This window comes from Leptonotus elevatus, chromosome 17 (genome assembly GCF_054856555.1).
Source record: "Leptonotus elevatus isolate MCC_2025b chromosome 17, RoL_Lele_1.0, whole genome shotgun sequence".
Taxonomy (NCBI): Eukaryota; Metazoa; Chordata; class Actinopteri; order Syngnathiformes; family Syngnathidae; genus Leptonotus; species Leptonotus elevatus.
Genome location: NC_141255.1, coordinates 12,689,240 through 12,709,534, shown reverse-complemented (window position 1 = coordinate 12,709,534; position 20,295 = coordinate 12,689,240). Strand labels below are relative to the sequence as shown.

The window sequence follows — 20,295 nt, the reverse complement described above, 5'->3', positions numbered from 1 at the left end:
TGTCCCAGAAATCATCTTGGCCTCTTGCATGAATGAGATGATTACATAAACCACATGGTCACAGCAAAAGCAGGCTTTTAGCTTTGGAGATAGCAGCTGACCCAAACTCTAAACAGCCACACAGGTCAGCATTTCAGGTTTTGGAATGACTAACTCTCTCTCTCTCACCGTGTCCGTGATTACAACTCAAAAATGTTTGTATTCCCTAGAAACAAAGTAATAACATAATTAAATCAAATGTAAATGTTTAGAGTTATTGCATCATTATTTTTGATTTAATGCTGCAATCTAATAACCTTGCTCTGCAAGCTGAATTATCGCGGTATTTGTGAGTTCATATTGTAGAGAACTCCCTTGAGTGAATCACAATTATCAATCTGGTTATTTATAGTCATTTTTTCATAGAGGAAAACCAATATACGCCTGTGAAGGATGTTTTATTTTGAACATAACAGCTGGAACTGATTAATTTCATTTACATTCATTTCAATGAGGAAATATGATTTGAGAAACAAGTGTTTTGGATACGAGTGTTCACAGAATGAATTCAACGTGTATCTCAATGTACCGGTGTATGTATATTTCTGAGAACCTTACTCCCAGTCCCTACATTTGAAAATATGTACGTCCTCCACCAATTACAACACTACTACTAGCAGTATTAAAAAATAGACATATGCATAGAGAAGGGGAAAGTATGAGCAGTCAAGTTTTAATCGGTTTGATCAGAAATTTGAATTTGCACTTAAGTACATTTTATTGTCTAAACTTCACGCTGCAACGATTGCCTTTGGTCAACAAGGCAGGAATGTGAGGAAGGAGAGGAGAGTGGACGAGGCACTGCAGTGGACAGATTTTAATCAATTTAAGTGCCGTCAAGCCTGTCCCGCCTCTTTTTTCTCCTTCGGGTACATTAAAACGCACACACGTGCTCAGGAAACTGTAGTGGTAATCTGGTGCAGTCCCAATTTTGTTTTTGTTGCATTCACTGTTTATCCTTCATATTTGATTATAATATAATAACTAGACCAGGTCAATGACCTGAAGATTGGTCCATGAATGCAGATAGTTGCGAGATGGTAGCACGTTCAGATACAAATTTGTTCAGTGAGCACACTCGTATCTCAAAGCATATATATTTCCCCATTGAAATCAATGGAAATGCAATTCATCAACAACAAAAAAATGCCCTCAACAGTTCCTACTTGGACAAATATGTTTGTCCTTCTTAGAGTCTGTCTGAAAGGTGTGTCCAATTGTTGTGAAGCTACATAAGCTACATTTCTTGTTGAAGTAGCCTTCTTGTGGCGGTTATGCACTCCATATGCTTTGGTGGCCATGTTACTGTCAGCGACTAATCTCTAATAGCCTTGCGCTGACTGCGGCCCGAGCGCGTGGACTGCTGATCCAGACCTCTTATCTAATTGCCACTGCAGTAACACTGACTGGGCACAACACATCAATCTCCTGCTTCCTTCTTCCTACCGCCGCCTGGATCTGCTGTGCTTTTCCCTCCCTCCTAACCGGCGGCTCATCCGTCTGTGCTTGCTGACAAACCATTTGTGACTTTTGCTTATATTTTTGGGAATGGAATTGGATTAGAACAATGTTTGGAAGATGGGCTGCATGGAAGGCAACAGGAATATCTCCATCACCCACTGAGGTCACATAAAGGAGACTTTAGAAAGACTCATAAATGCTTGAGTGAGTAGAAAGGAAATCCCTGTTAATCTTGGCACGACAACTGCTACTATACCATGAAAAAACTGAAAAACCACAACTTTGCCCAATAATCAGAGGTGATAAAGGTACAACCCTCGGCCTCGAGATATGACAAAGATCAGAGTCCTCATCCTCAAGGTTGAAGGCCAACGTATGGCAAGGAATGACGTCCCTCCTTAAACAACAGCTCAACTCTCATAAGGACACATGCAGCTAAATATACTGTAGTGCACTATTAAAATAAGCAAATGCTCTAAATACGTCAGCCTCACAATCCCATTGGTCAGTCGCACGGATATTTTTAGCGCCTAATCAAACCGAATGTAGTTTTTTTTCTTCTTCATGTTCAAAAGTATTTGACATCTTTGTTGTCATGGGCAGCTCACAGCTTATGTTTTCACCGCGAGCAAGAATTTTTCACATGTGTGAATGACACTATTGCTTTTCTCAGATATGACTTTATTCACATATGACAAGTCACTTTTAGCTTACTTAAAGTTTTGTGTATTGAACATCCATACTACAGCCTGACAGGCACCCCAATTCCTCCCACGAAGAAGATTACACTGACGCTCAGTGGCTCAACACTGACATTACTCTACACTTAATTTTTTCATATCCTATTAACACTGAATTGCCCTGAATTGTCAAATTTACTAATATGCTCATTGTCCTTGCCAGTAAGACAATTCAGGGCACTATTAGACTGATTATTACGAGTAATGTTTTTTTCCCACTATTGTATGACATTGCTGTACACGAGATACAGCAATTGGGGCGCACTAAACATACATTTAGTAGAGCAGTGATTCTCAGAGACATTTCTTACTGTAATTTAATGTACTGTCTAGTAAACGGCGACATTGGCGCAATCCGCTGCCGTCTTCATCCTCCTGACGTTGAGCTCTGCGGCGAGGCCTCGGGATTTCTTGTAAAAAAAGAGCGAGAGCTGTCGGTCCATGAGGAAGTTGTGGTAGAGGGTAGCGAGGCGGGTGCACAGCAGCAGCTGCGACTTCTTGTTTCCCACGTCCATGGCTGCGGCCAGCGCTAAATGGTAGTAGCCTGCGGCATCAAAAGGGTCCTGGAGAGGTCAAAGGGTTATTTAGAACTCGAGATTCTTGTTGTTGTTGTTAGCAGGCGTATACATTTTGGGATCCACAATGACCTGCGGGGCAAACTTTTCTTCTCAAGGGCGAAATGAACATACCAAATACTTGCAGACTCTTGCTAATGTACAGTAAATACTCATTGGGCAGATTAAGGAAGGGAGCAGAACTGCGCCCCCGAAATGATCAACCAAAAACCCCGTACCTTCAGATTGTAGAAAAGGATGTCCCCCAAGGTCCGATAGACCCTGGCGTAATAGAGCGCTTCCTCATCGAACTGCAGAGGGGCCGGGCAGAGGCTCAAGGTTTTCAGGTAGTGGTGTTCAGCCAGCTCACACTGACCTAAACGGTGGTACAACGAGGCCAGACGATGGTAGGCCACTTGCTCGTTCAGGCGCTCACCTGCACGGAGCCGCACAAGTCGGTGTAGAGTCATTAAAACCCAAATATAAAAACGAATCAGGCCATAGCTCTTTTCCGTGTGCAAATGGAAAGGTAAACAAAAAATAATTACTGAATCAAAATAGTTATGGACATCTTTGTCTGGCTAACGCCTTCCTAGCAGCTACCTACTATATTTCTGTATTTTAATGTTAGTCACAATGTTTAGACTTGGGAAGCTAAATATTTTTTTAACATGTTTCTACCATCCGAGATGATATTCACTAGCCCAATTAGTGCTTTCCTTGGAAAGCTGTGTCCTTCGACCCCAGCCAGAAAAGCAACGACGAGCTACTTCCTACCCAGCGTGATGCTGATGTCCAGAGCGGTGTGAGCAAACTCCACAGCTTCTCCATACAGTTGGAGATTGAGCATGACTTCTGCAAGCTTGTTGCACAGCCTCAATCTGATGAACACCTCGCCGCTCTTGGCCGCGATGGGAAGAGCGCGATCCTGCGTCAAGGGCACAACACACCAAATGATCAAAGCTATAGAAGTCAACCTCCATTCTATCGTCTTATTTACTGAAAAAACTCACCAATTTTGTTTTTGTGCTCAGGCCAAAGCAATAAAAAAATACTTTGCATCATTTTGGTGCCAAATAACTATACTAAAGTTTAAAGGAGTTTCTATGACAAAAATTGTGATTTCCCACCATTTTGTGGCATGTAAAGTGGTCCCTGATCCTATTTGCATATTTTTAAATTCAACATACCTAGTTTTAGATAGCATGTTTTTCTGCTATGCCACAAGATTTTGCGATCATTTTTCCAGGTGGACCAATGTTACTGAAGGCTCACGTAGCAATGAGTGCAAGGCACGAGGAAAGAGTGTGTAAAAGAGAGATGTTTTGGAATGTCGTACCCTGTAGTAGATGATAGCCTTGTCTCGGTCGTGGCTGCTGTTGAAGAAGATGTCTCCAGCAGCTTCCAGCAGCTTCAAAATGAACTTGGTGTCTCCTGTGCTCAGAGCGACATCCTGAGCTGCCTGGCCACCGTGATCCAAAAAAGTTAAAATTAAAAGAGAAGCAGAACTGAAAAACAAAAACAGTACACAACTGTGCCACGTAGCAATTTAGAGTCAATATTTAGATCCTAATGCAATGCAAAACAATTTTTTTAAATATATACTTGAAAAAGTTTATTTATAAAAAAAAAAAAAGAAGCTACTCAAGGATTGAGGAACAAACCCACAACCTTGGTTGAGAGACAGCCACTCTACCACCTGAGCCATGCCACTCCTGCTGTGTGTTAGTATATTTATGATGTCAGGCGGAATCCTTGTACCTCCAAGAGACCCGTTTTTGGTCTCATTTTGGACACACCAGCAACGCAGTATAGTGGCAAACAGCAAGAGTTGCAAGGCTCAGGTGGTAGAGTGACTCCCAAGCTGAAAGTCATGTGTTTGTTCCTCAAAGCTTGAGTAAGTTAATTTAATTAATAAACTGGAAAAAAAATTACTCAAAAGCCTCCTTGTAAAATGTGCTTAGAATTTCTGAAGTGAAAAAAAAAACGTTACTAAGTTTTTTTCAAATAAATATTACTGTTCTTTTTTTACAGTGAAACATTTCAATAAAATACATCATACTTTATACCAGAGTTGCTGATGATTAAATGTCTACGTGTTTAGATCAATACAGATGTGTTTTGCTGGCCGTTACAGTTTTGCTTTGACCAGCTATTGCAGAAGACAGAAAAATGCTTATATTGTCTGACTTGTGGGCTAGCTCGCTGGCACTGTGAGGCAAATTTGAAATCTGATTGGATTCTATCTTCTTAAGCACTTTTCTACCATTAAGGTACTCAAAGCATTTCAACAGTATCTTCATTCACCAACTGTGGGTTCGGTTAACCGTCCCATTGCTAATGTACCTGGCCTTCCCTACAGATTGTGATGCATGGACAGTTTAGACTGACAGCAACACCGAGGCTTAATTCTGACTGGACAAACTAATTAAATGAACTAACCACTCACATACCTGTACGTAAAGTTCCACCAGTTCCACTTGGCCGAGGAGGTGGTAGATCTTCCCGGCTTGCAGCCACCCATACGCTTCCTTCTCCCTCCGGCCCAGGTCGATGAAAATACCCAGACTGCTCTTGGTGTGGTCGAGAGCTATGCGATAGGCCCTACGAACGATAATGAAACACATGTTTCAGGTAGAAAACGATTGTGAGGGACATTATTGTAATCTACAAGTTAACTTCAAGCACTTGAAAAGTAGTTCTGACACAGATGATGTAGTACACAGTTTTGCGTCACTAGTAACACGTTCTACTAGTACGCGGATATGTCATACACCTGTCTGTGGCCAGCGAGAGGAAGAGCTGGCTAATGGCTTCCAACGCATCACCCTCACGTTCTCGATCTGGTGTCCCTTGAAGCAGCCGGATCTGGTGCTGGCTGTAGATAATACGCCGGGCCCGGTCTGGAATCTCCCATTCGTAAAGGTGGCATAAGTGTCTTACTGCCATCAGCTGGCCTGGCAAACATTGACATTGATAATAAAAAACAATGTCTCATTTTGGACATTACAATCTAAGTTCTTTGGCAATTTACAGTCTGAGAGTTTGGCATCGATTGCCAGCAGCAGAGCCCACTCGTAGCATCCTTTCCCATAATGCATCCGCCGCTCCTTCACGCAATGTTGTCCCAGTTCCAGCAGCACGGCGATGAAGGTCGCCTCGTGCCCTCCTTCCAGCGCAGAAAAGAGCTGCACAGACTCCATCAGGTGCTTCTGAGCTAGTCCTTTAGCTCCAGCCTTAAGACATAGCAGGCCTGTGTGAGGAGAAGGAAACACCAAGTAATTTACTAAATTTCCGCTCATGTCATCATCGGATGCTAATAAGTACATCAAATACCAAGGTTAGCAAGCGCTACCGCCCAGTTTGCCATGTCTTCGTACTCTTGGCAGATGTCCACAGCGGCGTGATAGTTCTCTGCCGCCCTGCGAAGGTCACCCATGCACCGGAGAGCCACGCCGCGCATGTTGAGTACCAGCCCTTGACGCCAATCAACAGCAGTGGCGGGAAATACTCATCAATTTGGCTCTCATGATTCATGAATACCAAGTCAGTCATGCATGTCCCAAGGCAACTTAAGTCTGACTGGGGTCAAGTCATGTGACTCTTGAAACAAGATTGAAATCCAAACACCAAAATCCACAGACCTTCCAGTGGCGTGGTGCAGTGCTCCGGAAGGGCAGCCAAGACCGAGTCTAAGACGTGCAGCCCCAAGCTCGGTTGAAGGTCGTAGATATGGAGCCATGCCAGCCAGATGAGGGCGCTCTTCTGTTCTGCCACGTCGGGGGAGGGAGGCGCGTTGTCGATGAGAGCGCGCATGAGTCGGATGGCGTGCCCGAGCATCCCGTGCTGATAAAAGAGCTGCGAGAGACAAAGGGCCAGCTGGTGCTTCAAAACAAAATGTTGTCCGTGGCGTGGTGCTCCTTGACCGTCGGCCAAAGAAAGACAACGGTGCAAATATGGAGCCATGTGAGCTGGGAATGAGTCCCTGTCGTCGGTGTTGTCTGAGACGAGGAGCAGGCTGCTGAGGCCATCGGTCAGTGTCGCAGATGGATGCAGCAACGCTCTTCCGGCTGAGCAAATACTGAGACGCCGGAGACCCATTTCCCGATACAGCCTCCCAAGGGTTAGATGACCTCTGCCGGGGGAGACGCTCGACTTTCCCTGAGCTCCGGCGCAAAGAACCAGGAGCCTCTCTAGGTAAGGGACAACTTTTGACCACTCCTTATGACTCCAGTGGTGCATCGCCAGAAGATAGCAAGCTCGGGCTTCAGCCATTGTGTTTTGAGACAGAACCGCCTTTTTGAGGGAGTATTCCAGAACCGAGCTTTCCTTCACACATTCCAGGCAATATGACGTTCCCATTAACAAGGCCGCAAGTCGATCGGACATGCCAAAGAAGCTCTCTGTGTTCTTCTGTAAAAGATAAATGGCGGCCAGGTTGGCGTAAATACTCGCCAGCAGCCTCACGTCTGCGAAAGCTTCGCGGGGAACACTGAGAGCCTCTTCAAAGTAAACGCGAGCCTGGCTGAATTTGGTCTTGGCGGCGCAGAATTTGCCTAATAGGAAGCACAAACGAGTCTGGGACCACAATAGCCGTTTCTTCCTGGCGGTTTCCCTGGCGACGGACAGAAAGGAAATCAACTCGTCCTCGCAAGAGTGGCCGCAGAAGATGGAGGAGGACACAAGTTCATGGCTGAGGATGTAAAGAGCTCTGAACTCATCTTTGGATTCTCGTCCTCCAAGAAAGGACAGGAGCAAAGTGATGTCCTCGGTGTGTTGTCCTTCAGCTGGCTGAACAGTGAAACGAGGAGCTTTCACATGTTGGCCTTCCGCTGGATCCTCTTGGTTTCTCCTAAGAACACATTCGGGTGGGAAAGGCTTTTGTCCGTCAAGAAGCCGCTCTATATTTTCCTTGAAGTCAGGCTCAACTGGGGCTGAAGGACCTACTGGAAAAAGAAAAAACAAGACCTTGAGACCTGAATCTCCTTCATACTTCCCGCTGCTTTGGACTCAGTCTGTGCAAGAGCCATAAAAGGACTTACTTGATTGATTCCTCTTGGAGTCTTTGTAACTGAACACATCTGGGATTGAACAATAAAGAACACACATTTGTATCTTCTCCAGACTTGCATCCTCAATGCAAGAGCCTGTTTAATGTTCAAAATCAGATCCTTTGAACGGAACCATAGAATATGGAGCCAAACTGCTTGTTAGTAAACCACGGGTCCACCCCAAAAATGATTTACAATAATATGCCTCTAAGTCTAAACATGGCATTTTGATTAATATTGCGTGTGTGAAATATAAATAAAGCAGCAAAATCCACCCGTTTTTATTTATCTATCTCTCGTTTTATTTTGCCACTTGCTGTCGACTGAAAATGACATCACAGTTGCTTCGGTCTGTGGTAACCACCAATCATGGCTCACCTGTTTGCCGAGTTGATGTGACATTCGCAAACTGGGCTGTGACTGGTTATTATCTGAGCGTTGAGCAACTGTGATGTCATTTTCAGTCGACAGCCCCTGAGATGGACAAAAACGGCTGGATTTTGCTGCTTAACTCATATTCCACTAACACCATATCAACCAGAATACCATATTTAGATTAGTGGGGCTGCGTAGAACATATTGTAACAAATGTTTTGTGTTGACTTCCCCTTGAATAGATCACCTTCACAAAAATGCCAGATTTCAAATTATTTGGGGGGCTTTCAAAATGGATTCCCACCTGAAATAGCCTCATAAATTCAACCATAACAAAAATGTTTAACATTTTTACCTAATTTGTAGTTACACCCAATATCACTTTGAGATGAGCTCTTAAGTAAGGCAGTAGTTTGCTCAATGACCTTGTCTTCACACAAAATGAAAACGTTGACTTCTTCTCCGTCTAAAAGAGCATTTACGGACCTGGACACACGATAAAACAATGAACGACACACCATTGCTTCTGAAAGCTGTTTTGCTTGTTATACGTTTTCATGTTGTGACGACACACTCACTCGTGGGTGTCACCCGAGGGTTTCACCATGCTCGTCCGCACCAGACCCGCTTCTCTCGTTTCCTCCTTCATGCCCAAGAACCAGCCGTGACAGGACACCAGTCGTCCCACAATGATGATGCGCTCATCCGGGGACACGCTCAGCTCGTCTGGACCTTCTGCATCGTATTGCACGGTGGCCACACATGTGCCTGTGGCTGAATATGACAAGTCAACCTGATATCAACGGTATGTATTTTGGTCCCAATATTAACGTAATTCCCAACCAGTGTGCCATGGGAAATAAGTTATTTCCACTTAATAATGTATCTTTGTTCAACAATCTATACCAGCGTCCTATAATGCCAGGCAGAACAATTCAACACACCACAATGTAGACGTGACTTATCATTAGCATTAAGATAGCAGATTAAATGCTAAACAACGTGGTCATTATACTACATTGTTTACCAGTTGCCAAACTGCTAATTGTACAGTGTTGAGTTGAGCTCACTGCAACCACACAGTGCTCGCATCTCAAGCCTGTGCTGACAAGTCAATGTAACGAATGAACGAAGGCTTGTCTTTCGAAAAACCCGTATCTCAAGGCACCACTGAGTGTGCCTTGGCTCAATAATAGATTGTGAAGCGCTGCAATAAATCTGTGGATGCAAATTGTCACCTCACCAAAGTGCAGAGGGAAATCACGGACAGGTTTCCCTTCACCCACCAAAATGCTCTCTGCACAAGATTTGAGAAACCACCTGTGGACAGTCACAAGAAAGACAACGGCCACTTAAGTCACCATTGCAGAGTGTCACTAGCAAGTCTGCATTTTACATTATATCTTAGCATTAAGCTAGTACACTGTGCTTATAAAAAAAGAAAAGAAAAAAAGTACATTCTGGTGTTTATCAGTGGAACCCGGTCTGGAACCAGTTTCCCCCACCATAAACAGGGCTTCATTGTATTAGGTGTTCCTACTATTTTGACTCACTGATGAAAAGGTATTACGGGCTCCAGCGCAGGTTTGGGCGCGGTGCCCCGGGCCCCGTCGGCCAGGCAAAGCACAGTCCAGCCCGAGTCCATGAATGGAGGCTCGAAGAGCGCGATGTCGCCCTGTTCCAGGTACAGGTCAGCTCCGGAGGTGCAACTGTCAAACATCTGGCTGGCGGCGCAGCGGGCAAACAATGACGCTGACAACACACATCGCAACAACTTATGAATGAATCCACTTGACTTTGACTTCATGAGACTTGACTCAAACTTGAAACCCACAACTTGATGATTATTTTCATTTGCATGTTTTTTTTAATGTAAATTTATGCCACTAATAAGGTATAAGTCTCTACATGACCAATTATATTTGACCAGCAGACAACAAATAAGTCAGTATTCTCTGATCTTCATATTATTGTATTGTATGTTGATGACTATCTTCCTGAATGTATGTTTATATGTACCTTCTTGCACGAGGAACCATGTGTAGTGAGCATGAAGCGTGTCCTCCGGGACGGAAACTTCAATTCCAAGATCGTTTTCCAAGGAAAGGAGCCACAATTTCTGGTCAAACAACAAATGCTCCATGCAATGACCCAGCCGACCTATTAAAAATATTATACGAGCCCCGCGTGAAAAACATTTTTGAAGATAAAGAACGAAGCTAGATCATGTCAATGTGCAACTTACCATGCTTGTAATATGTTGTGAACTTCCACACTTCCTCGAATGCTTTGAACGTGACAAAAATCACTTGGTCTTCACTGTCAATGGCGACCAGGTGCGCAGACAATTCCTATTTGACAGTGCACGGTGTTCCTTTTTAAAATACATATTTGTTTATTGAGTTCATGTCAGTCTGTACTCCTTGACTTAAGGAGTTGAATCTACTTCCACTTTTACCAGTGTTTTTTTTTTTTTTTTTTTTTTTTAAACACAAGTTTCTGTACTTCTGTTTATGTGCGAGTAATTTGGCCATCTTTGTTTGCTTCCATTCGAAGTGAACTAATTATCTTCGCATCCTCCCCTCCTAACTACCACCAGAAGCTGAGCGCGAAGCTTCCAAGTGTGTTTTTACGACGTACCTCAATGAGAGCGCTGAGCTCAGTGCTGTTGGCCTGCTGATTGCGCAGTTTCCCTCGCAGCATTTCCTGCGACTCCTCGTGTGCAGGAAGACGCTCAGGGCCCATGACCACATCCAGGCGCACGGGCAGAGCTGAGCACAAAGTGCATTAAAGTCAGGGATCATCATCCAAACCTTCCTGAATACCGTCACTTCCACATCGGCGGTTCATTGAGAAGTACAGTAACTCAACACCATCCAATAAAAAACAAGCATTGTTTTGTCTCTTGCCTGATACAGACTTCAAGATTAATCAGTGACTTCAGAGGGCGAATGTATAAACTGCTTGAAATTGACTCACATGACATGACTACTACTGGGGTCATTTAGGTTTTTATATGTCCTACTTCTGCTTTCACAAACTTTCCATGAAACACATGCAATATGGCATATATGCAAAAAAGAAGTGACCTGTTGGAGGATTCTCAATAGATGTTCCCTTCAGACTGGCGGCATCTCTTGAAAAAGCAGCACCTGAAGGATACATAAAGAGGAAAGAAAGGAATAGAACAATTTTTTTTTTGTTGAACCTACAAATCAACTTATGTTAAAGAGCATTTTTAGATACCGTGTATGTTTGACAGGATTAGGTACAGCATTATGATGGGGGTAAAAAACAACTTTTTCTTACCAAGTCTGCTGTGTCGTCTGCTTTTTTCCATCCTACTCGCTTCTGCTGGTCACACAAGCACACTGTGAGCACACACATCAGCACTTCTGTGAGGAGGAAACAAGTGTCAAGCTCACACTGGCTCTCCAAAATAAGGGTTAGATAATTAAGTGGTCATAAAAAGTTACACAAGTAGTCAAATATGTTAAATTCAGGAATCCTTACACTCAATGATGAGGCTACTCCTCCATTTCCTTTTCTTCCCTGGACTGACTGACAAAATGTCTTTATTTTCCCATATAGATGAAGACTTCTCTTAAAAGTGTGCATGCATGCGCTCTCAGTCCAGCCATTCGTTGGTTAATCATCACACACTGAGCAAGCAAACTACTTTCCACAAAAATGGGGAGAGTAAGGGCTGCAGGATGAGGAAAAACACGGGAAGCAGGAAGTTCTCTTTCCCAAAAACTATTTTACAAAAGCTGGTTGTAAATCCGATGGAAGCGCTAGATGTACATTTCATCGCTAAGAAAAATACTTAATTTTCTCTTAGAAGGTATATCTCCGCGTGCTCCTCAAATATTTGTCTGCATCATGTTGTCAGAACCATCAACAATCAAGAGAAAGCAAAGCCCATCAGAAAAAAAGGGCTGTGAAAGGTAAACCAAACCTAACCTCTGTGAGTCACGACAATGAGATAATATAATCTGAACGGTCGATGCAAACAGTGAAGTTCACTCTTTAAAGGCTTTCATTACTCCATACAGGGAACCTATTGTAAAATGTGCACTTATAACAGTTTTTTTCAACATAACTTGTCACCGACAGTGGCAACGTAATACGGCTGCCTTCTGGCTTCAGTCATATATAAATCCGTGGGAAAACTGTGATACAATCTGGATCAAACATTTCGTATGCCAGACCGCTAAGTGGCGTAGATACGAAATACTGCACCGCATACGACTTCTAACTGACGCAAGTAAGACCGACTCAAAGCGGATATTGAAATGGTTCCTAAGTCAAAGTAAAATACGAAAGAAGTAGTTTTCTTTTTTATTTTATTTTTTTGGTTGGGCAGTCTCTATAAAAGTGAAACGGGCGGTGAACACAGAATAAACCTAATATCAATTTCACAGTTATAACGCCGCAGTCATTGATTGAAGGAAGCTTTCCACCAAATATCATCTTGACTTTTGTTTTGACAATCCACAACCGGGCGTAGCCTTCCTCGCTAACCGTGAGGCGCTAAACTTGACACCAAAAGGTTGGGGCCCAGTCAAAACAATGCAGCTTAAATGGCGTCTTCAATTTAAAGGGAATCCCGAACACCACCAGCCCGATCGTCGATCCTCGGCCAGTGTTGCCTTTTGATTCGCGACTCGACCCGTCGCCGCCGCTTTGCTTGCGTTTCCCCGACCTCGCGCGGATGTTTTTGTCGGCTGCAGATGGAGGCGGCTAACGGGCGCTTGCTGTTAACGTAGCCTGCCGCAGGGGATCTAAGAGAAGGAAGACGGGAAGACAGAGCGAGTGACAAACTGACGGACCTCCAGACGAGCACCACTCCAGCGGCGGTACCTATGGCGGACTAGGACCCGTGCATTGTCCCGTCATGGCTCCGTGCTCCGTGGCGGCGGCCTGCCGCAGCCTGGCCCTCTCGACGTGGCTGCTGTCCTTCTGCTTCGTCCACCTGCTGTGCCTCGACTTCACCGTGGCGGAACGGGAGGAGTGGTACACGGCCTTCGTCAACATCACGTACGTGGAGCCAGCCACCAAGGCGCTTCGCACCGACAAGACCGAGTGCGGCCGCTATGGGGAGCACTCGCCCAAGCGGGACGCCAAGGGGGTGGTGGTCCTACCCGCCGCCCCGCACGACCGCCAGGCCTGCGACCCCGCCACCCCGTTCCTGGCGCCGGCCCACGCCGGGGCCTGGGTGGCTCTTATCGCCCGTGGCAATTGCACGTATAAGGACAAGATCCGACACGCCGCCGATCGCAACGCCTCGGCCGTGGTCATATTCAACGTGGGCTCGGCCAACGCCAACGACACCATCACCATGCCTCATCTGGGTGCGCTTGCCGCCTCCCTTTCCTTTGGCCGTCGCATGGTCGTGGGATTTGGGGTGAAATCTCGGGATTAATCTACAGATCATATACAGTACAGGCAAACTCAATTTGATCATCGCCAGGTCAAGATGACACTTTACAACTGATCATCAGTCCCTCAAATAGAAAGGAAGACGGGGTGCCTGGTTCGAGAACAATATTGAACAGTTGGGACACGTGCATTAAGAGAAGATCAAATTAAATTCAGGTTACAGCACAGTTTTGGTTCATCCTGAAATTTCACCTCAAAGCCAGATAGACTACCCCTAAAATGTTTTGCCTATTTAGCATAGTGCGGTGTTCAGTTCCTGGTTAGTGACTACATGTGGCACATATAAAAACAGGCAAGACTAACTAGTCAAGTTGTCCGTAGATGACAAAGCACTCTAACAAGCGACTTGAAACGACAACATTGCTTGCGGAAGGTGTCGGGACTTATCTTCAATGCATCCCACAACTGCCACTGAAGGTTTTCCTCTCACCTTTCGCCACCCTTCTCCCCTCCGCAGATACAGGCGATGTGGTGGCCATCATGATCCCGGAACCCAAAGGTCGCGAGGTGGTGTCGCTGCTGGAACGTAACGTGACGGTCACCATGACCATCACCATCGGGACCAGGAACCTGCAGAAGTACGTGAGCAGGACCTCGGTGGTCTTCGTGTCCATCTCCTTCATCGTGCTGATGATCATCTCGCTGGCCTGGCTCGTCTTCTACTACATCCAGAGGTTCCGATACGCCAACGCGCGAGACCGCAATCAGGTAGAAATGGACGGGTCTGCCACATAAGGGCCTTGTTGGGAATTGCTAACTCATCCCCTTATCCCCTTATCACCGTAGAGCAAGGAACCCTGGTCCTCGAGAGCCACTGTCCTGCCTGTTCACCATGTCTCTCTCTTCAAACACAACTGATTCAAGTGATCAGCTAATCGGCAAGCTCTGTAGAAGCCTGATAACGATCTTGTTCATCAATCAGGTGTGTTGATAGAGGTAGATGGAAAACAGGCAGGACAGCGGCTCACGAGGACCAGGATTCCTAACCACTGCTGTAGAGGGACTTTTAATGCCACTGAAAAGTCCTCTAAAAATCCTTCCCAACGCAACATATATTTGCCTAAATGTGCCACAAGATGGCGCCAAACCAATAATTTTGCATTTAGAGATTCCCACACCTGCTTTCAAATGCAGCGTGGAATAAGCCCAACTTGCCGTGCCTCCTCCTCCAGCGCCGCCTCGGTGACGCAGCCAAGAAGGCCATCAGCAAGCTGCAGGTGCGCACCATCAGGAAGGGTGACCAGGAGACTGAGGCTGACTTTGACAACTGCGCCGTGTGCATCGAAGGCTACAAGGCCAACGATGTGGTCCGAATCCTGCCGTGCAGGTATTTTACCCATCATTATTTCCCGATTTCTATTGTGGTCGTTGGAAATGTTGCATTAAATCTACATTGACATGTCAACGGGATTTCCCATTAAAAATGAGCATTAAGCTAGCAGGTGCCGTTTCTAATTTAGCGTTGGTTGTTTTGAAAACACAGGAAGTAATAATTAGCTGTGTTTTATGTTTAGTTTTAAAGTAAACTCGCACTCGGGCAGCAATAGGGAACTAAACCAGCAACTATCAAAATTAACCATTGGCATTTCAATGGCATTTTCCATCTAACATAAGAATTAAGATAGCATTAGCATCAAGCTTGGTTATTTGTAAAACACAACAGGTAATTTGTTGCGTTTTATTTTTAGCATAAACTTATGGTGGGGCACTAAATCCACTAACTATCTATCTATCAACTAACTAACCATTAGCATGTCAATGGGATTTTCTGTTTAAAATTAGCATTAAACTAGCGTACGCCATTTTTAATGTCGCATTGTTCGGTTGTTTTGAAAACACCACAAGTAATTAGCTGTGTCGAGATTAGATGTTTAGATTAAGAGTAACCCTTCGCTGGGAATTAATTTGTTTAATTTTGATGGAAAGTTTTCAAAATTCCCCAGCATAATTTACCTGGAAATGTAGCTAAAAAAATTCTGACCCCACTTCTGTGTGTCCTTGGAGACATTTGTTCCACAAGAGCTGCGTGGATCCGTGGCTGCTGGACCATCGCACGTGTCCCATGTGCAAGATGAACATCCTGAAGGCGCTGGGCATCGCCGTGAGTACGCCGGTGATTGCGAGTGGAGCGTCCTCCTCCGCTTTCAAGTGGTGTCACGTCTGCTCTGTCCCTCTCGTGCGCAGTTAAACGCAGACTGCCTGGATGACCTGCCGCTAGACTACGACCTGGCTCTGGGTGGCGGGGTGGGGCCCCCGGCGCTGGAGGCCGTGGTTTCCGGGGCGGCCGGCGATGGCACACTAAGCGAGGGAGGATCCTCTGTGATCCTGGACCATGTGCGACGCATGGGACTCCCGCAGGACTACCGGGACCCGCCCGACACCTTGAGGGACAGTCCTGTGACGTCTACCACCGACATGCACATGGGTGAGATGGAAACTTTCAGTGGCAATTATGCTCTCATATGACATCAACTTGCTGAGTTCCTTACAGTGGTCTTTGAGATCCAAGTGTTTTTAATTACGAGCATTGTCACAAAACAAATTAAACTTGTATCTCAAGACACGACTGTATAGTATTTAAAAACATTCCCAATTTCAAAATGTGGCAAGATCTGGAAATGTTCCCCCTCCCAATCTTGCGTCCTGCAGGTGAGCGCCAGCCAATGGTTAGCAGCGTCTCTGTGGCGTCGCTAGTGATCGCCGTGGAAACGGGTCTGTTGGATGAAGAGCGATCCGTTCAAGCGTCTCAAATGGGGGATAAGTCCTAGGAGGAACCTAGAAAAAAAACTGAAAAGGAAAAAAGCAAAACAAGCGACATGGAAGAGGACCTCCGGAGTTTGGCTCAGTTCCAACTGTTACCTTAACCACACCGGGTTTCCCCAAAGACCCGGTTGACTGCGGTCAGGGTCTTTCTCTTCCGGGATCTAAATGGTAGACTCTTTGTCAGTGTATTTTCAGTCGTGCTCGACATCCCAAATGTCCACTCCCCAACTTGCGCGGATTCATGCTGGACTTTCAGAATCCAAATAGACCCAAAATGATGAGGAGAAAACTAGAAGCAAATCTCACACCAGTCATGAGTCGAGTCAGACTTAAGGTTGCCAATTTTGCAAAAACCCAAATAAGACCCCTGGGTAACCCCTTTTCGAAACCAAATATTTGGTTATATAAACACGGTCCTTTGAACGGAACTTTAGTTTGTGTTCTGCGCTTGCTCAATTCGCAAGAAATCTTGGTTTTTGAGAACAGGAACTATTTGTATGTGTGGCGGCCATCTTACGTTGCCAATTGCTAAACGCACCTAGCTAGATAGAATACATTGATTTTTCCGCTGCGTTTTCATGTTCATTGCCAATGTATGAATATGTGTTTTGTGTTACGGGTGTAACTGTCTGCTCACGCATGAAAACGGGTTACCCCGGATGTTTAGAAAACCAGAATTTTGACCTTAACCTGAATATTGACAGCATGTAAATGTAGTTTGAAAGCCGTCAAGCTACGTTAACTTTACAGTTTAGCTCACTGGTAGCTGTTTGAACGGACTTGGTTTGTGGCTAATGTACAAACCTATGCGGTGACTGAGCAAGATTGTCTGACTTGACTTTTGACTCCCGAGTCATGACTGGACTTGCGGCCATTTGATGTGACTTGCTTGTTTTTTTGCCATAACAACTTGAGACTTGCATACGCGAGTTCCTCCCACCTCTGGCTGTCCGCCTGTCTACCTTCTGCGGAATCTTCCAGGGCCTGTGTCCATACACTTCTTGTCCTGCTCCAGAATCCCGCCATAAGGCCACCGGGTGAACATTTGTGCCGACTTGGTCCTGGCAGCGTTTCAACAGGCAGTATTTAACAGTGTTTTCATTATAGTTACCAGTGTGTCCAATTGTGTAGGGTTCGTTCTCCGTCCCCAAAAAGAAGGGACGAAATGGTGAACCAGCAGAGATTTCAAACATTTCTACATTCGTCCCGTCTACTGACAATCAATATTTGGGTCTCGTAAATTTTTTCTCTTCCACCGTTCCCGCCGACGCCACGGAGAGACGACAGAGTGACTACGAGAGCTCCAGATTGTCATCTATTTTGCTACCAGAGGAGATGTTTATTTTTGTAATGCCAAGAAGACTGAGTCGACCCCCAGCCCCCCCAAGCGACGGACATCTTAAAAGGTCAACATTTTTCCATGTTGAATCATGAACTTGCACAGCTTGCATCCAAAACAGAAGCAAAACAAAACAGGTGTCGAACTCCTTTTTGTAGCGGGTCACGTGTTAGCTACACTTTCCCTCGGCGTGCGCTAACAAATTTTTTAATGGAGAATCACTGAAAAGTATCAATTTCAGTGTAGGTTTTCTGCCAAAATGAACTCAGACACATTGTATTTGCTTTGGTGGTCCGCATAAAATGGAGTTTGGCACCATTGATTTTGTGAAGTGTAAACATGACGCTATTCTTTGTGTATGAGAGCATTTCAATGACATTTTACACTCTTCTTTCTTAGTGTTGGTGGGTCATATATAAAGCTTCCCAGGATGATTTATGGCCACAGTTAAACCCGCCATTTTGTTGGGGGATTGGGAGATGCAAATGATTTTTTTTGCTGTTGTCGAACCTTACCTTGCTATCCGTTTTTTTGAGCACTTGAACACAGTGCAGAGCTTGTTCGCTGTAATGTGTGATGACGCGTTGTTATGGCTGCGTTTCTTTTGTGAATGCTGTTCTAATTAAACTTCTCTCTGTTGTGTTGTAAGCTTTCACATGTTCGTTCTTTTTGTTGTTGTTGACATTGACCAAAAAAAACAGCCTTGGTCACTACTTTTAACATTTACACTTTTTTAATGTTTAAAGCCTATAATTAGCTATTCAGCAGCAAGCTCCAGATCAGTGATGAAGATGGGGGGGTTTGTGTTGTTTGAAGCGTGCAGATCTAGCCATATCCATTTTCTGTTCGGATCTTTTTGCTATTCTGAAAGACAATTTGTTTATTGTGTGAAATGTGTTCTCGAGCTCCATATGAACTGCATCCTTCACTTTGGAGAAAGGTTGAAAAGTGACTTACATCTGACTTCAGCTGGCCAGAGAAGAGTTTGGACTGGAGAGAGAATGGAAAAATTCATTTGACTTAAAAACACTTTTCTTTCCTCCTTCTGTTGGCACATTTTTACCTTGCTTCTCTTCTGGCTTCTGCAAACCTGTGTCGTAACAGGAACGCAGCCACGGCGTCAGCAACCTTCACACACAATAACGACAACCATCATTTAACGAGCAATATATCATGTAAGAACACTTTACAGAAGCACCCAAGCAAAAAATAAAAATAAGTGCTCAGTGCAATAACGGGTCAAAACTGAAACTACCTGGATTCCAACCAGTATTCACATGCGATGATGCGAAAGCTATTTAATTCCTTTTCAAACATGAACTGCGGTTTCTTACTTTGTCTGGTTGATCCTCTTGCACCGCATGACCACAAGGCGGCAGCACCTGCATCATGAATTTACCTAAAGACAGGCACGGAGCGCAAACGTGACATGGGGGAGGCAACCAAGTACAAATAGTATCTGTATTTGACATATCATGTACCTACTGTTGTTTACAACAATTGTAAGCGTCTAAAACAGGGCTTCCCTAACTTTGGTGTCTGGAAGACATTTTTCAAGGACCTCCATTTAAATGCCATAAATCCTAACCCTCATTAGTATGAAAATAATATCGCTAACCCGCCACCACAAGTTGGAAACCCACCTAGTCTACATTCTCCATTAACTCATTCACTGCCATAAATTCATTAAAAAAAAAAGATTATTAAATTAGGGGTGACAGGCCATCATTTTTTTAAATTTGTAATTAATCGCATGACTTCACTAATAACTCACGATTAATCACACATTTTATGTCTGTTCTAAATGTAAAATAAACAATTCTAGGTTTTCATACTCTTAACAGAAGTGGAAAAACATGTTGAACTAATAAAAAATTGTTCAAATGAATTTTTGACGTTTATAGCCGTCAATGGCAGTGAATGAATAATAATGATTAAAAAAAGATTATTAAAAATTCTGGGTGTCAGGCGATTACATTTTTTAATCATAATTAACCGCATGACTTCACTAGTTAACTCACAATTAATAAAATTTGTTATGTCTGTTCTAAATGTAAAATAAAAAATTCTAGGTTTTCATACTCTTGTTAACAAAAGTGGAAAAACATGTTGAACTAATAAAAAATTGTTCAAATGAATTTTTGACGTTTATAGCCGTCAATGGCAGTGAATGAGTTAAGCAATCACCAGGATCACGTCCTGCCTGGTGTGGCAACCAGGGGAGCGCGTCTCACCTTGCATCTGACCGATGGTCAGGTCTCGGTCCAGCCGGTCGATTCCTGCCAACAGGAGGAGTTTGGGCAGGTGGCAGCCCAAAAAAAGGTTGGAGGTTCCTCGAAACCAGCCGTCCCAGTACTTCTCAGACTTGGACAGGTCTATACGCCATTTGTAGACGGTCTATAAACACACGTGACAAAGGATAGTAACGTCTTGGTCTCATGATGTCAAAATGTAAATAGAATTATGTTTAAAAAAATATATATTTATTTTTATTGGAATTAGGAATTTCGAAACTCCGTCAGTCGTCTTTA

General features: G+C 44.4%; 3 protein-coding genes across 7 annotated transcripts in view; 1 reads left to right on the top strand and 2 right to left on the bottom strand.

Moving 5' to 3' along the window:
* Nucleotides 1-2,210: 2,210 nt before the first annotated feature.
* On the bottom strand, nt 2,211-13,550 carry sh3tc1 (SH3 domain and tetratricopeptide repeats 1). 5 transcript variants are annotated; one of them, XM_086058156.1, is made up of 21 exons: nt 13,084-13,550; nt 11,734-13,004; nt 11,530-11,615; nt 11,310-11,372; nt 10,861-10,991; nt 10,466-10,571; nt 10,240-10,380; nt 9,774-9,972; nt 9,464-9,540; nt 8,799-8,994; nt 8,576-8,706; nt 7,837-7,875; nt 6,439-7,737; nt 6,131-6,271; nt 5,829-6,047; nt 5,571-5,751; nt 5,248-5,398; nt 4,134-4,256; nt 3,572-3,722; nt 3,034-3,230; nt 2,211-2,803 (listed from the first exon to the last, which is right to left on the bottom strand). In XM_086058156.1, the coding sequence occupies exons 3-21, from the start codon at nt 11,558-11,560 to the stop codon at nt 2,570-2,572; spliced, it is 3,810 nt and encodes a 1,269-aa protein (XP_085914282.1). In that variant the 5' UTR covers nt 11,561-11,615; nt 11,734-13,004; nt 13,084-13,550; the 3' UTR covers nt 2,211-2,569. The 5 variants fall into 5 exon arrangements, with proteins under 5 accessions (XP_085914282.1, XP_085914278.1, XP_085914279.1 ...); XM_086058152.1 differs by having other exon boundaries at nt 6,439-7,740; nt 13,084-13,549; XM_086058153.1 differs by having other exon boundaries at nt 6,439-7,740; nt 11,530-11,612; nt 13,084-13,549.
* Nucleotides 12,726-18,419, top strand: rnf150b (ring finger protein 150b). The gene is made up of 6 exons (XM_086058164.1): nt 12,726-13,574; nt 14,120-14,370; nt 14,835-14,989; nt 15,667-15,763; nt 15,847-16,087; nt 16,312-18,419. Exons 1-6 carry the CDS (start codon nt 13,118-13,120, stop codon nt 16,428-16,430), a joined length of 1,320 nt encoding a protein of 439 aa, XP_085914290.1. The 5' UTR covers nt 12,726-13,117; the 3' UTR covers nt 16,431-18,419.
* Nucleotides 17,742-20,295, bottom strand: part of LOC147160000 (protein phosphatase methylesterase 1-like) — a 6,950-nt gene continuing 4,396 nt past the window's right edge. The window contains exons 9-13 of the mRNA XM_086058165.1: nt 19,999-20,161; nt 19,099-19,163; nt 18,828-18,892; nt 18,722-18,754; nt 17,742-18,628 (exon numbers count right to left, since the gene is read on the bottom strand). Of these exons, the coding sequence (XP_085914291.1) occupies nt 18,730-18,754; nt 18,828-18,892; nt 19,099-19,163; nt 19,999-20,161 (318 nt within the window). The 3' untranslated portion in view covers nt 17,742-18,628; nt 18,722-18,729. The remainder of the gene's footprint in view (nt 18,629-18,721; nt 18,755-18,827; nt 18,893-19,098; nt 19,164-19,998; nt 20,162-20,295) is intronic.